This window comes from Martes martes, assembly GCF_963455335.1.
Source record: "Martes martes genome assembly, chromosome: 4".
In the NCBI taxonomy this organism is placed as follows: Eukaryota; Metazoa; Chordata; class Mammalia; order Carnivora; family Mustelidae; genus Martes; species Martes martes.
The window spans coordinates 65,660,530-65,674,600 of record NC_137891.1 but is presented as its reverse complement, the minus strand read 5'-3'; the positions used below and the strand labels follow the sequence as shown (position 1 = coordinate 65,674,600).

The following is a 14,071-nucleotide window of genomic DNA, read 5'->3' as shown; positions in this document are numbered from 1 at the left end:
TTGACTGGATTATTTGTTCTTTGGGTATTGAGTTTGATAAGCTCTTTATAGATTTTGGATACTAGCCCTTTATCTGATATGTCGTTTGCAAATATCTTCTCCCATTCTGTCAGTTGTCTTTTGGTTTTGTTCACTGTTTCCTTTGCTGTGCAAAAGCTTTTGATCTTGATGAAATCCCAATAGTTCATTTTTGCCCTTGCTTCTGTTGCCTTTGGCTATGTTCCTAGGAGGAAGTTGCTGCGGTTGAGGTCAAAGAGGTTGCTGCCTGCATTCTCCTGAAGGATTTTGATAGATTCCTTTCTCACATTGAGGTCCTTCATCCATTTTGAGTCTATTTTCGTGTGTGGTGTAAGGAAATAGTCCAATTTCATTTTTCTGCATGTGGCTGTCCAATTTTCCCAGCACCATTTGTTGAAGAGGCTGTCTTTTTTCCATTGGACATTCCTTCTTGCTTTTTCGAAGATTAGTTGACCATAGAGTTGAGGGTCTATTTCTGGGCTCTCTATTCTGTTCCATTGATCTATGTGTCTGTTTTTGTGCCAGGACCATACTGTCTTGATGATGACAGCTTTGTAATAGAGCTTGAAGTCTGGAATTGTGATGCCACAACTTTGGCTTTCTTTTTCAATATTCCTTTGGCTATTCGAGGTCTTTTCTGGTTCCATATAAATTTTAGGATTATTTGTTCCATTCCTTTGAAAAAAATGGGTGGGATTTTGAGAGGGATTGCATTAAATGTGTAGATTGCTTTAGGTAGAATAGACATTTTCACAATATTTGTTCTTCCAATCCATGAGCATGGAATATTTTTCCATTTCTTTTTGTCTTCCTCAATTTCTTTCATGAGTACTTTATAGTTTTCTGAGTATAGATTCTTTGCCTCTTTGGTTAGATTTATTCCTAGGTATCTTATGGTTTTGGGTGCGATTTTAAATGGGACTGACTCCTCAATTTCTCTTTCTTCTGTGTTATTGTTAGTGTAAAGAAATGCGACTGATTTCTGTGCATTGACTTTATATCCTGACAATTTACTGAATTCCTGTATAAGTTCTAGCAGTTTTGGAGTGGAGTATTTTGGGTTTTCCACATATAGTATCATATCATCTGCAAAGAGTGATAGTTTGACTTCTTCTTTGCCAATTTGGATGCCTTTAATTTCTTTTTGTTGCCTGATTGCTGAGGCTAGGACTTCTAGTACTATGTTGAACAGCAGTGGTGATAACGGACATCCCTGCCATGTTCCTGACCTTAGCGGAAAAGCTTTCAGTTTTTCTCCATTGAGAATGATATTTGCGGTGGGTTTTTCATAGATGGCTTTGATAATATTGAGGTATGTGCCTTCTATCCCTACACTTTGAAGAGTTTTAATCAGGAAGGGATGCTGCACTTTGTCAAATGCTTTTTCAGCATCTATTGAGAGTATCATATGGTTCTTACTCTTTCTTTTATTAATGTATTGTAGCACATTGATGGATTTGCGGATGTTGAACCAACCTTGCAGCCCTGGAATAAATCCCACTTGGTCGTGGTGAATAATCCTTTTAATGTACTGTTGGATCCTATTGGCAAGTATTTTAGTGAGAATTTTCACATCTGTGTTCATCAAGGATATGGGTCTGTAATTCTCTTTTTTGATGGGATCCTTGTCTGGTTTTGGGATCAAGGTGATGCTGGCCTCATAGAATGAGTTTGGAAGTTTTCCTTCCATTTCTATTTTTTGGAACAGTTTCAGGAGAATAGGAATTAATTCTTCTTTAAATGTTTGGTAGAATTCCCCTGGGAAGCCGTCTGGCCTGGGCTTTTGTTTGGAGATTTTTGATGACTTTCAATCTCCTTACTGGTTATGGGTCTGTTCAGGTTTTCTATTTCTTCCTGGTTCAGTTGTGGTAGTTTATATGTCTCTAGAAATGTATCCATTTCTTCCAGATTGTCAAATTTGTTGGCGTAGAGTTGCTCATAGTATGTTCTTATAATTGTTTGTATTTCTTTGGTGTTGGTTGTGATCTCTCCTCTTTCATTCATGATTTTATTTATTTGCGTCCTTTCTCTTTTCTTTTTGATAAGTCTGGCCAGGGGTTTGTCAATCTTATTAATTCTTTCAAAGAGCCAGCTCCTAGTTTCGTTGATTTGTTCTATTGTTTTTTTAGTTTCTATTTCATTGATTTCTGCTCTGATCTTTATGATTTCTCTTCTCCTGCTGGGTTTAGGCTTTCTTTGTTGTTCTCTCTCCAGCTCCTTTAGGTGTAGGGTTAGGTTGTGTATTTGAGACCTTTCTTGTTTCTTGAGAAAGGCTTGTACCGCTATATATTTTCCTCTCAGGACTGCCTTTGTTGTGTCCCACAGATTTTGAACCATTGTGTTTTCATTATCATTTATTTCCATGATTTTTTTCAGTTCTTCTTTAATTTGCTGGTTGACCCATTCATTTTTTAGAAGGATGCTATTTAGTCTCCATGTATTTGCGTTCTTTCCAAATTTCTTCTTGTGATTGAATTCTAGCTTCAGAGCATTGTGGTCTGAAAATATGCAGGGAATGATCTCAATCTTTTGATACCGGTTGAGACCTGATTTATGACCCAGGATGTGGTCTATTCTGGAGAATGTTCCATGTGCACTAGAGAAGAATGTATATTCTGTTGCTTTGGGATGGAATGTTCTGAAGATATCTGTGATGTCCATCTGGTCCAATGTGTCATTGAAGGCCTTATTTCCTTGTTGATCTTCTGCTTAGTTGATCTGTCCATTTCAATGAGGGGAGTGTTAAAGTCCCCTACTATTATTGTATTACTGTCGATGTATTTCTTTGATTTTGTTATTAATTGGTTTATATAGTTGGCTGCTCCCATGGTAGGGGCATAGATATTTAAGATTGTTAGGTCTTCTTGTTGGACAGACCCTTTGAGTATGATATAGTGTCCTTCCTCATCTCTTATTTTAGTCTTTGGCTTAAAATCTAATTGATCTGATATAAGGATTGCCACCCCAGCTTTCTTCTGATGTCCATTAGCATGGGAAATTGTTTTCCACCCCCTCACTTTAAATCTGGAGGTGTCTTTGGGTCTAAAATGAGTTTCTTGTAGGCAGCATATTGATGGGTTTTGTTTTTTTATCCATTCTGATACCCTGTGTCTTTTGATTGGGGCATTTAGCCCATTAACATTCAGGGTAACTATTGAGAGATATGAATTTAGTGCCATTGTATTGCCTGTAAGGTGACTGTTACTGTATATTGTCTCTGTTCCTTTTTGATCTACTACTTTTAGGCTCTCTTTGCTTAGAGGACCCCTTTCAATATTTCCTGTAGAGCTGGTTTGGTGTTTGCAAATTCTTTCAGCTTTTATTTGTCCTGGAAGCTTTTTATCTCTCCTTCTATTTTCAATGATAGTCTAGCCGGATATAGTATTCTTGGCTGCATGTTTTTCTCGTTTAGTGCTCTGAATATATCATGCCAGTTCTTTCTGGCCTGCCAGGTCTCTGTGGATAGGTCCGCTGCCAATCTACTGTTTTTACCCTTGTATGTTACAGACTTCTTTTCCCGGGCTGCTTTCAGGATTTTCTCTTTGTCACTAAGACTTGTAAATTTTACTACCAGGTGACGAGGTGTGGACCTATTTTTGTTGATTTTGAGGGGCGTTCTTAGCATCTCCTGGATTTTGATGTTTGTTCCCTTTGCCATATTAGGGAAATTCTCTCCAATAATTGTCTCCAATATACCTTCTGCTCCCCTCTCTCTTTCTACTTCTTCTGGAATCCCAATTATTCTAATGTTGTGTCGTCTTATGGTGTCGCTTATCTCTCGAATTCTCTCCTCGTGGTCCAGTATTTGTTTGTCTCTCTTTTGCTCAGCTTCTTTATTCTCTGTCATTTGGTCTTCTATGTCACTAATTCTTTGTTCTGCCTCATTTATCCTAGCAGTGAGAGCTTCCATTTTTGATTGCACCTCATTAATAGCTTTTTTTATTTCAACTTGGTTAGATTTAGGTCTTTTATTTCTCCAGAAAGGGCTTTTATCTCTCTGGAGAGGGTTTCTCTAATATCTTCTATGCCTTTTTCGAGCCTGGCTAGAACCTTGAGAATCGTCATTCTGAACTCTAGATCTGTCATGTTACCAATGTCCATATTGATTAGGTCTCCAGCCTTCGGTACGGCCTCTTGTTCTTTTTTTTGAGGTGAGCTTTTCCGCCTTGTCATTTTGTCCAGATAAGAGTTGCTTTCTCCTGCTGTGGAATTCCGCTGTTCTTGATGAGCGAAGTTGGTCTTGGCTGGGTTTCTTGTTGATCTTCTGGGGGAGGGGCCTGTTGTAGTGATTCTCAAGTGTCTTTGCCGCAGGCGGAATTGCACCGTCTTTGCCAGGGGCCGGGCTAAGTAATCCGCTCGGGTTTGTTTTCGGGAGCTTTTGTTCCCTGAGCACTTTCCGTAGAGTTCTGGAGGATGGGAATGAAGATGGCGGCCTCCCAATCTCTCGGCCCGGAGGAGCCGAGAGCTTGGGGTTCCGCTCCTCAGTGCACCCTTAGAGAAAAGCGCCCAACCGCCCCGCCTCCCTGGCCTGCGGTCGCGCCTTGAGGAAAGCAGTCAATTGCTGGAACCTGGAGAAAAGCGCCCGGTCGCTTCCGTCTCCATGGCCTCCGGCCGCGCTCCGAGCCCACCCAGCCTTCGACCGGCACAAGGTATCCCCAGGCTGAGAGCTCACTTCCTCGGCTCTGTCGCTGTAGCTGGCTTCCCCGCTCTAATACCTGCGAGCTCTGCGGCACTCAGACACCCCCAGTCCTTCTGTGACCCCGCGGGACCTGGGGTTATGCTGACCCCGCCTGGGTTTCCCCCCGGTTTAGCCTCTGGAGCGATGTCTCCCAGTGGAGCAGACTTTTAAAAGTCCCGATTTTGTGCTCCGTTGCTCCGCCGCTTGCCGGGAGCCGGCCCCTCCCCCCGGCGTCTATCTTCCCGTCGCTTTGGATTCACTTCTCCGCAGGTCCTACCTTTCAGAAAGTGATCGATTTTCTGTTTCTAGAATTGTTGCTCTTCTTCTCTTCGATTTCCCGTTGGATTTGTAGGTGTTCACAATGGTTAGATAAGCTATCTAGCTGATCTCCTGTTACCCGATGTTGTCTCAGCCTGCTACTTCTCCGCCATCTTGACTCCTCCTCTCCATTCATTTTTGCTAATTTTGGGGAGAATTTGGAGACTTGTGCCTCTTGGTACAAATTTGTTGTTTTTCCATACAGGACTAATAAAAATCATTAACATACGATGTTTCTTTTAGCCTAGAGAGGACTCCGATGATTTCTTGAAAACTTCATTATTGGAATCTGATAGTGCTTTTATTGGTGAGTATATTTCTTTTACCAATCTAATTATTTAAATATTAAGCGTTTATATTTCTTTTAAGTATATTTCTCCATAGTTAACAAAATGAGCACTTCACTCTTTGTTTTGCAAGGTGGTAAAAAGGGAATATTCTATTTTATTAACTTAATAATCATCAAATATGACTTACTCTGATTCTGAAAACTTTGTAACTAAAATGAACTTTAGAAGTCATAGGAAAGGTTCACACAAAAACCTGTACATGAATTTTCGTAACAGCTTTACTATAATAGCCAAAAACTGGAATCAGCCCAGATATCCTTCAGTAGATGAACGGTTAAAGTATAGTACATCCATTCAATGGAACACTACTAAGAGATCAGTGGCTCAGGATCAAGGATATTTTATCAGTATAAGTATCTTGGGTGTGAGACTGTTGCCTTCTTTTGCAAAACATTACCACTGGAGGGACCTGGCCAAGGTATGCAAAGGACCTCTTAGATTTCTTAAAACTGCATGTGAATCTTTCAATTTTAAAAGATCATAAGGATATTCTTAGTTTTAAGGAAAAATAAATCTCACAGTACCTTTACGTATCTTCTTAAGTACTGTAATACACATGTAATTATGTACTCTGATCATAAGCATTTCTGCTGTCTTAGGGCCATCAGGGAATTAAATATCCTACATACTAGTTGTATTTCAGGAGATGAAAATTCCAAACTAGCCTCTACTTTTTCTTTTAGTGAGTGTTTCTTTTCCAGGGTGTCTCCAGGGTGTCATATTGTGGAGAGTGAGTACAGATAGAGAAACCGGGAGGAAGGAAATAGGACAGGGAAGTTGTCTATGGAGGCATCAGGGCAATGTGACCTGTTCCTGCCAAAAATTGAGACAGTTTGGGGCACTCAAGTTTGGGTGTCTTGGACTATTTCATTATACTAGACCAAAGATATAGCAATCTCTCTTCTTGATACCCCACAAATATCCCATGGTCATGACTGTTACCACTGTTCTAGTGAATGTGGGTAAGGCTTTTGTGTGTGTGTGATAACCTAGATAACCTAGATGAGAAAGTTCTGAGGATCTAAATATGTAGCATGTTGACTACAGTTAACAGTACTGTACTGTAAACATGAAAGTTGCTATGAGAGTGGAGTTTTAATGTCCTCACCATAACAAGAACAACAACTTATATGTGGATTTTTTCCCCGTAAATACAGTACTGGGGAAAGTGTATTTTCTCAGTAACATTTTCTTTTCTTTTATTGGAAGAATATATATATATTTATATGTAACATATAAAGTATGTGTTATTTGACTGTGTTATCAGTAAGGCTTCCAGTGAACAGTAAATTTTTTGAGGAGTCCAAAAGTATATGTGGCTTTTCAAACATGCAGGGCCCCTGCATTGTTCAAGGGTCAGCTACATATGTAATATCAGATCATCATATTGTACACCTTAGACTTACACAGTGTTCTATGTCTGTAGTAAATTAACCTGGAAAAAACACAAATTGACTATAAAAAAGAAATTCTATCAATAATAAGTTTCTAAAACAGAAAGCACCAGGTCCAGATAGCTTCACTGGTGGATTCTCCCAAACGTTTAGGGAAGAATTCTATCAATTCTCTACGACCTCTTCCAGAAAACAGAAGCAGAGGGACACATTCTGAGTGTCCGCATTACCCTAATACCAAAACCAGACAGAGAAGAGCGCAAGAAAACTACATACCAGTACCTCTCATGAACATAGATGCAAAAATTCTCAGGAAAATATTAGCAAACTGAATTCAACAATGGGTGAAACACCACAGCCAAGTGGAATTTATATCAGGTAGGCAAACTTGTTTACATTCAGTTAATATAATTAATCAAAATGTAATCATCGTATTAACAGACAAAAGAAGAAAAATCACATGATCAGTATCAGTAGATGCAGAAAGGCACTGAACAAAATCCAACACCCATTCATGATAACTCAGCAAAGTAGGGCTATAAGGGAGCATCCTCAACTTGATAGAGAACATCTACAGAAACTGTACAGCCAATATCATATTTAATAATGAGGAGATAGTAACTTTCCTATAAAGACCAGGAAAAGGCAAAGAGGTCTGTTCTCACTGCTCCTCAACATCATTGTGGAAGTCCTAGCTGATGTGCCAAGTCAAGAAAAGGAGGAATATAGATTGGGAGGGAGAAATAATACTGTCTTTGTGCACAGATGATATGATGAAATCTGATGAATAAAAGAAATCTGGTACTAATAAGTAGTTACAGCACGGTTGCAGGATACCAGGTTAAAACACAAAAGTCAGTTGCTTTCCTAGATGTACCAGCAATGAACAAGTGGTCTCAGAAATTTAGAACACAGTATCACTCACATTAGCACCCCCTAAAAAAGAAATGTGTAGATACAGATCTTGTACTGATTTTATTATGAAAAACACTGTAAAACACTTATGAAATAAAACAGGTAATTTCATGTTAAAGGATTGGGAAATGCAATGTGGTTTAAGATACCAGTTCTTCCCAACTTGATCTATAAATTCAATACAATCCCAGTCAAACTGATTCTCAAGTTTATATGGAGAGGCAAAAGATCCAGAATAGCCAGCTCAGTATGTAAAGAGGACAAAGATGAAGACTGACACTTTAACTTTATAAGTTAACACTAATCAAGTGGTGTGGTTTTGGCGAAAGAATATACAAATAGATCAATTAAACAGAATAGAGTCTAGAAATAGAGCCAAACAAGTACATTCCATTGTTTTTTTGACAAAAGAGCAAGGCAGTGCAATGGACAAAAGATGGTCTTTTCAACAAATGGTGCTAGAACAACTGGACATCTACATGCAAGAAAAGGAATCTAGACACAGATCTTACATCCTTCACCAGAATCAACTCAAAGTAGACCATAAACCCAAATGTAAAATGCAAAATTATACAACTCCTAGAAGATAATAGAGGAGAAAACCTAGAACTTGGGGATGATGATGACATTTTAAATACAATACCAGAGGTGTAATCCATGAGAGAGAGATTGGATAAACCAGACTTCTTTAAAAACTTTTTCTTTAAAAACTTTGACAGCAGTGGCAAGAGAATGAGAAGACAAGCCAGAGACTAGGAGAAAATACTTGGCTAAAGAAAGACCCATCTGATAAAGGAATGTTAGCCAAAATATACAAAGAACTCTTAAAACTCAACAATAAGGAACAATTCAATTAAAAGATGGACAAAAGATCCAAACATACTTCACTAAAGACCTACAGATAGCAAATAAGCATATGAAAATATGTCTTTAGGGAAATGTAAATTCATAACAAGATACCACTGTTAGAATGGCCAAGATCACAGGAACTCTCTCAGTGCTGGTGGGAATGTAAAATGGTACAGCCATTTTGGGAGACAGTTTGGAAGTTTCTTAAGAAACCAAACCATACTCTTAACAATCCTGCAGTCACACTACTTGATATGTACCCAAAGGAGTTAAAACTTATGTCCATACAAAAACCCACACACAGATATTTACAGCAGTTTTTTTTTTAATATTTTATTTATTTATTTGACAGACAGAGATCACAAGTAGGCAGAGAGGCAGGCAGAGAGAGAGGAGGAAGCAGGCTCCCTGCTGAGCAGAAAGCCCGATGTGGGACTCAATCCCAGGACCCTGGGAGCATGACCTGAGCCGAAAGCAGAGGCTTTAACCCACTGAGCCACCCAGGTTCCCTATTTACAGCAGTTTTATCAGTAATTTCCAAGGCCTAGAAGCAACCAAGATGTCTTTCAGAAGGTGAATGGATAAATATACTGTGATACAACCAGATAGTGCAATATTATTATTCTATGCTGAAAAGGAATGAGCTACAAAACCATGGAAAGATAGAGGATCCTTGAATGCATGTGTATGAAAGAAGCCAATCTGAACAGGCTATATACAGTACGATTCCAGCTATATGACCATCAGGAAAAGACAAAACTATGGAGGCAGCAAAGAGATCAGCAGATACAGAGCAAGGAATAGATAGGTCGTGCACAGAGGAGTTTTAGGGCAGTGAAGCTATTCTGTGGATATTGTCATACTGGATACATGTCCAAACCCATGCAATGTACACCACCAACAGTAAAGCCTAATGTAAACTATAGATGTTGAGTGATAATGCGTTAGTGCGGGTTCACTGATTTTAACAAACATACTGCTCTGTTCATAGTGAGGTAAGCTATGAGTGTGCGGACAGGGGGTGATATAGGAACTCCCTGTTTTCCACCCCGTTTTGGTCTTTTTTTTTTTTTTTTTTTAAAGCAAGTGCATCAGTGGTTGGGTATATACAAAAATCACAAAACTTTATTTTTGGAGTTTTAGAAAACCACATTTCTTTCAGTAAAATGTAGTTACTGCTGCCTTAAAAAAAAGCTGTACATTTTAAATACCAGAAATTTGAGTACTACTTATAGGGAAAATGGTAGTATGGTATCAATATTAAATTTCCTGAATGTGATAATGAAATTGTAGGTATAATGTAGGAGACAATCCTTGTTCTTAGATAGTACATACTTCACTATGTGGAGATGAAGTGTCACCTTACTTGTTCACCATCAACACCATCACGCCCCATATAGAAATAAAGTATATGTGGTAAAATAAGAATGGTGATTTTAGGTATTTATTGTATTATAACTTTCCTTTAGGTTTTTCAAAATAGTCTTTTAAAATAAAGAGTTGGAAAAATTCTAAATGTTATAAATGGATTACCTCCACGATCACTAGAGAGGTTGTGATCAAAAAGACTGACAATACCAAGTGTTGGTGTATGGGTTAACTAGAACCTTCTTATATTGTAAAATGATAGAACCGCTTCTGAAAATGGTTTGGCAGTTACTCAAAATGCTAAACATAGAGTTAAACAGAATATCCAACAATTTCACTCCTAGGAATATACCCCAAAGAAGTGAAAACATATGGCCACAAAGACATGTACACGAATGTTCACAGCAAATTAGTAACTGTCAACTAGAAACAGTTCACAGGTCCCTCACCTGGTGAATACACAGATAAAATGTGTATTCCACAAAAGTTATTGAACTGTTTGTGTACATTTGTAGTAGCTGAATTTTATTATATGTAAATAATATCTTAAAGCTAGTAAAAAAGAAAGTATTGGTTTAGCTCGGAGTAAAAAGATTTGAAATGGTGGATGTTTAAGGCTTCTCCTTTGTTTGGTCTTCCTAGGTGCTTATGGCGAGACATATCCTGCCATTGAAGATGACATCCTCCCTCCACAGTCCCAGGTGCCCTCTGCAAGGGAGCGCAGGAGGAACAAACAGAAAGGACTGGACTATGTATGTATGAAGTATCTTTTTCTTTTTTCCCTTTTCAGTTTAGGAGAGGTCTGGGTTCTGACCCATGCTAAATTGGTGTGGTCCACAAGAGACTCATTTTAAACCCAAAGACACCCCCAGATTGAAAGTGAGGGGGTGAAAAACCATTTATCATGCTAATAGACATCAGAAGAAAAGCTGGGTTAGCAATTCTTATATCAGACAAGTTAGATTTTTTTTTTTTTTTTGAGAGTGAGAATGAGAGAAAGAGTGTGACAGAATACACTAGCAGGAGGAAGGGACAGAGGGAGAAGCAAGCTCCCCACTCCGCAGAGAGCCTGATGTGGGACTCGAACCCAGAAGACTGGGATCATGACCTGAGCTGAAGGTAGATGCTTAAACGACTGAGCCATCCACACACCCCGAGACAAATTAGATTTTAAACCAAAGACTGTAATACGGGATGAGGAAGGATACTGTATCATAATTAAAGTGTCTATCCAACAAGAAGATCTAATAGTTGTAAATATTTATGCCCCTAACATGGGAGCAGCCAAAAATATAAGCCAATTAATAACTAAATCAAAGAAACACATCAATAATTGTAGGGGACTTTAACACCCCAGGAACTGAAATGGACAGATCATTGAAGCAGATGATCAACAGGGAAACAAGGGCTTTGAATGACACACTGGACTGGATGGACTTCACAGATATATTCAGAGCATTCCATCCTAAAGCAACAGAATACACATTCTTCTCCAGTGCACATGGAACATTCTTCCGAAGAGATCACATCCTGGGTCTCAAATCAGGTCTCAACCAGTACCAAAAGATTGGGATCATTTCATATATATTTTCAGACCACGATGTTTTGAAACTAGAACTCACCACAAGAGGAAAGTTGGAAAGAACTCAAATACATGGAGGCTAAAGAGCATCATACTAAAGAATGAATGGGTCAACCAGGAAATTAAAGAATTTTAAAAATTCATGGAAACAAATGACGAAAACACAACTGTTCAGAATCTTTGGGCTGCAGCAAAGGGGGTCCTAAGAGGGAAGGATATAGCAGTATGAGCCTTTCTCAAGAAATAAGAAAGGTTTCAAATATTCAACCTGACCTTATACCTAAAGGAGCTGGTAAAGGACAACAAATACATCCTAAACCCAGCAGGAGAAGAGAATAAATAAAGGTTAGAGCAGAAATCAACAATACAGAAACCAAAGGAACAGTAGAATGGATCAAGGAAACTAGGAGCTGGTTCTTTGAAAGAATTATTAAGATCAATAAGCGCCTAGCCAGACTTATCAAAAAGAAAACAGAAAGGACCCAAATAAGTAAAATCATAAATGAAAGAGGAGAGATCATGACCAATACCAAAGAAATAGTTTTAAGAACATATTATGAGCAACTATATTCTAACAAATGAGGCAATCTGGAAGAAATGGAAGCATTCCTAGAGACCTATAAACTATCAAAACTGAACCAGGAAGAAATGGAAAACCTGAACAGACCCATAACCAGCAAGGAAATTGAAGCAGTAATTAAAAATCTCCCAACAAAGACTCCAGGGCTAGATGACTTCCCAGGGGGATTTCTACATTTAAAGAATTAATACCTGTTCTTCTGAAGCTGTTTCAAAAAATAGAAAAGGAAGGAAAACTTCCAGACTTTTTCTCTGAAGCCAGCATTACCTTGATCCCAAAAGCAGACAAAGACCCCACCAAAAAGGAGAATTACAGACCAAGATACCTGATGAACATGGATGCCAAAATTCTCACCAAGGTACTAGCCAATAGGATCCAAAGGTACAATTGAAAGACCCTATGCAATAGGCTCCAAACAGTACAGTAAAAGGATTATTCACCATGACCAAGACTATATATATTAATTAATTTTATATATATATATAACATATTTTATGTATATATATAATTCAGCCATCAAGAAATGAAATCTTGCCATTTGCAGTGACGTGGATGGAACTAGAGGTTATTATGCTAAGTGAAATAAGTCAGAGAAAGACAATTACCATATGATCTCACTCGTATGTGGAATTTAAGAAACAAAAGAGAGGATCATAGGGGAAGAAAGGGGAAAAAAAAAACCAGAGAGAGAAATAAGACAACTGTTAATCATAGGAAACAGAATGCTGATGATTGCCGGAGCAGGGATGGGTGGAGGGACGGGGTTAACGGAGATGGACATTAAGGAGGGCACGTGATGATATAATGAGCACAGGGTATTATGTAAGACTGATGAATCCCAGGCCTATACCTCTGAAACCAGTAATACGTTACATATTAATTGAATTTAAATTTTAAAAATGTTTGAAAATAAGTAAAAATAAAAAATATATCGGTGTGGACCAATAATGAGTGAGCACTTGCTGTGGATAGAGGTAACTGTAGGCTCTACCACCAAATAGTCTTTGAACTCTGGTACCTTGGCTTCTGAGGTCATGTTTTCCTATCTCCTAGTGTGGTTGTAAGCCTAGCAGTCCCTGGCACAGAATGTTCATTCCACACCCTCATCTTCCTCCTCTGTTACAGAATACTTGGATTTCAGAAAGTAAAAGAAGCAACTGATAAACGTTTATTGCAAAGTCTGCTTTATCCTCTTAGACACCTAAGCCTACTATATAGTATTTTGTTCAGATAACCTGCCCAAGGTCACGTTCTACAGGAAGGCTGATATTCAACCTATATTCTTTTCATAGAATGTGTGTAAACGTTTTTTTTTTTAATTTTTTTATTTGACAGGCAGAAATCACAAGTAGGCAGAGAGGCAGGCAGAGAGAGGGAGGAAGGGAAGTAGGCTCCTGCTGAGCAGAGAGCCCAATGTGGGGCTCGATCCCAGGACCCTGGGATCATGACCTGAGCCGAAGGCAGAGGCTTTAACCCACTGAGCCACCCAGGTGCCCCTGTGTTAATGTTTTTGTAGTATAACCAGTAAAAAGCCCTTGTGACGTTGTGTACTTTGTTGACTAGATAACTTTGGGCAAATTCTTAAACTGTGTGTTGTCCTATATATGTGACATGAGGATACAGTTAGATGATATATATGAACCATTAGCACTGAATCAGGTCCACAAAGGATAAATGCTATAATTAGCATTATTACATGTGTAGCTTTACTAGGTGGAAGTAACTTGTTTCCCCAGCAAACGTCAGTCTACTTTCTGTCTCCATAGCATTGCCTTTTCTGGATACACAGACATGAGATACGGTCAAGTTTTAGCATGTCAGTACTTGCCTCCTTTTTATTGCTGAGTATAATAGTCCTTTGAATGGGTATTCCACATTCAGTTTATCCATTCAACACTTGATGGACATTTGGATTGTTTCTACTTTTGTGTACAAGTTTTCTGATGATTTTCATTTCTGTTGCATGCATACCTAGGAATAGAATTGTTGCGTTATAGAAGTAACTGTGGTCAGCATTTT

The 14,071-nt window shown here is 38.6% G+C and overlaps 1 protein-coding gene across 1 annotated transcript in view; it reads left to right on the top strand.

Moving 5' to 3' along the window:
* CSPP1 (centrosome and spindle pole associated protein 1) overlaps nt 1-14,071 on the top strand; it is a 174,568-nt gene that overhangs the window by 156,645 nt on the left and 3,852 nt on the right. The window contains exons 28-29 of the mRNA XM_080801138.1: nt 5,258-5,321; nt 10,533-10,642. Of these exons, the coding sequence (XP_080657264.1) occupies nt 5,258-5,321; nt 10,533-10,642 (174 nt within the window). The remainder of the gene's footprint in view (nt 1-5,257; nt 5,322-10,532; nt 10,643-14,071) is intronic.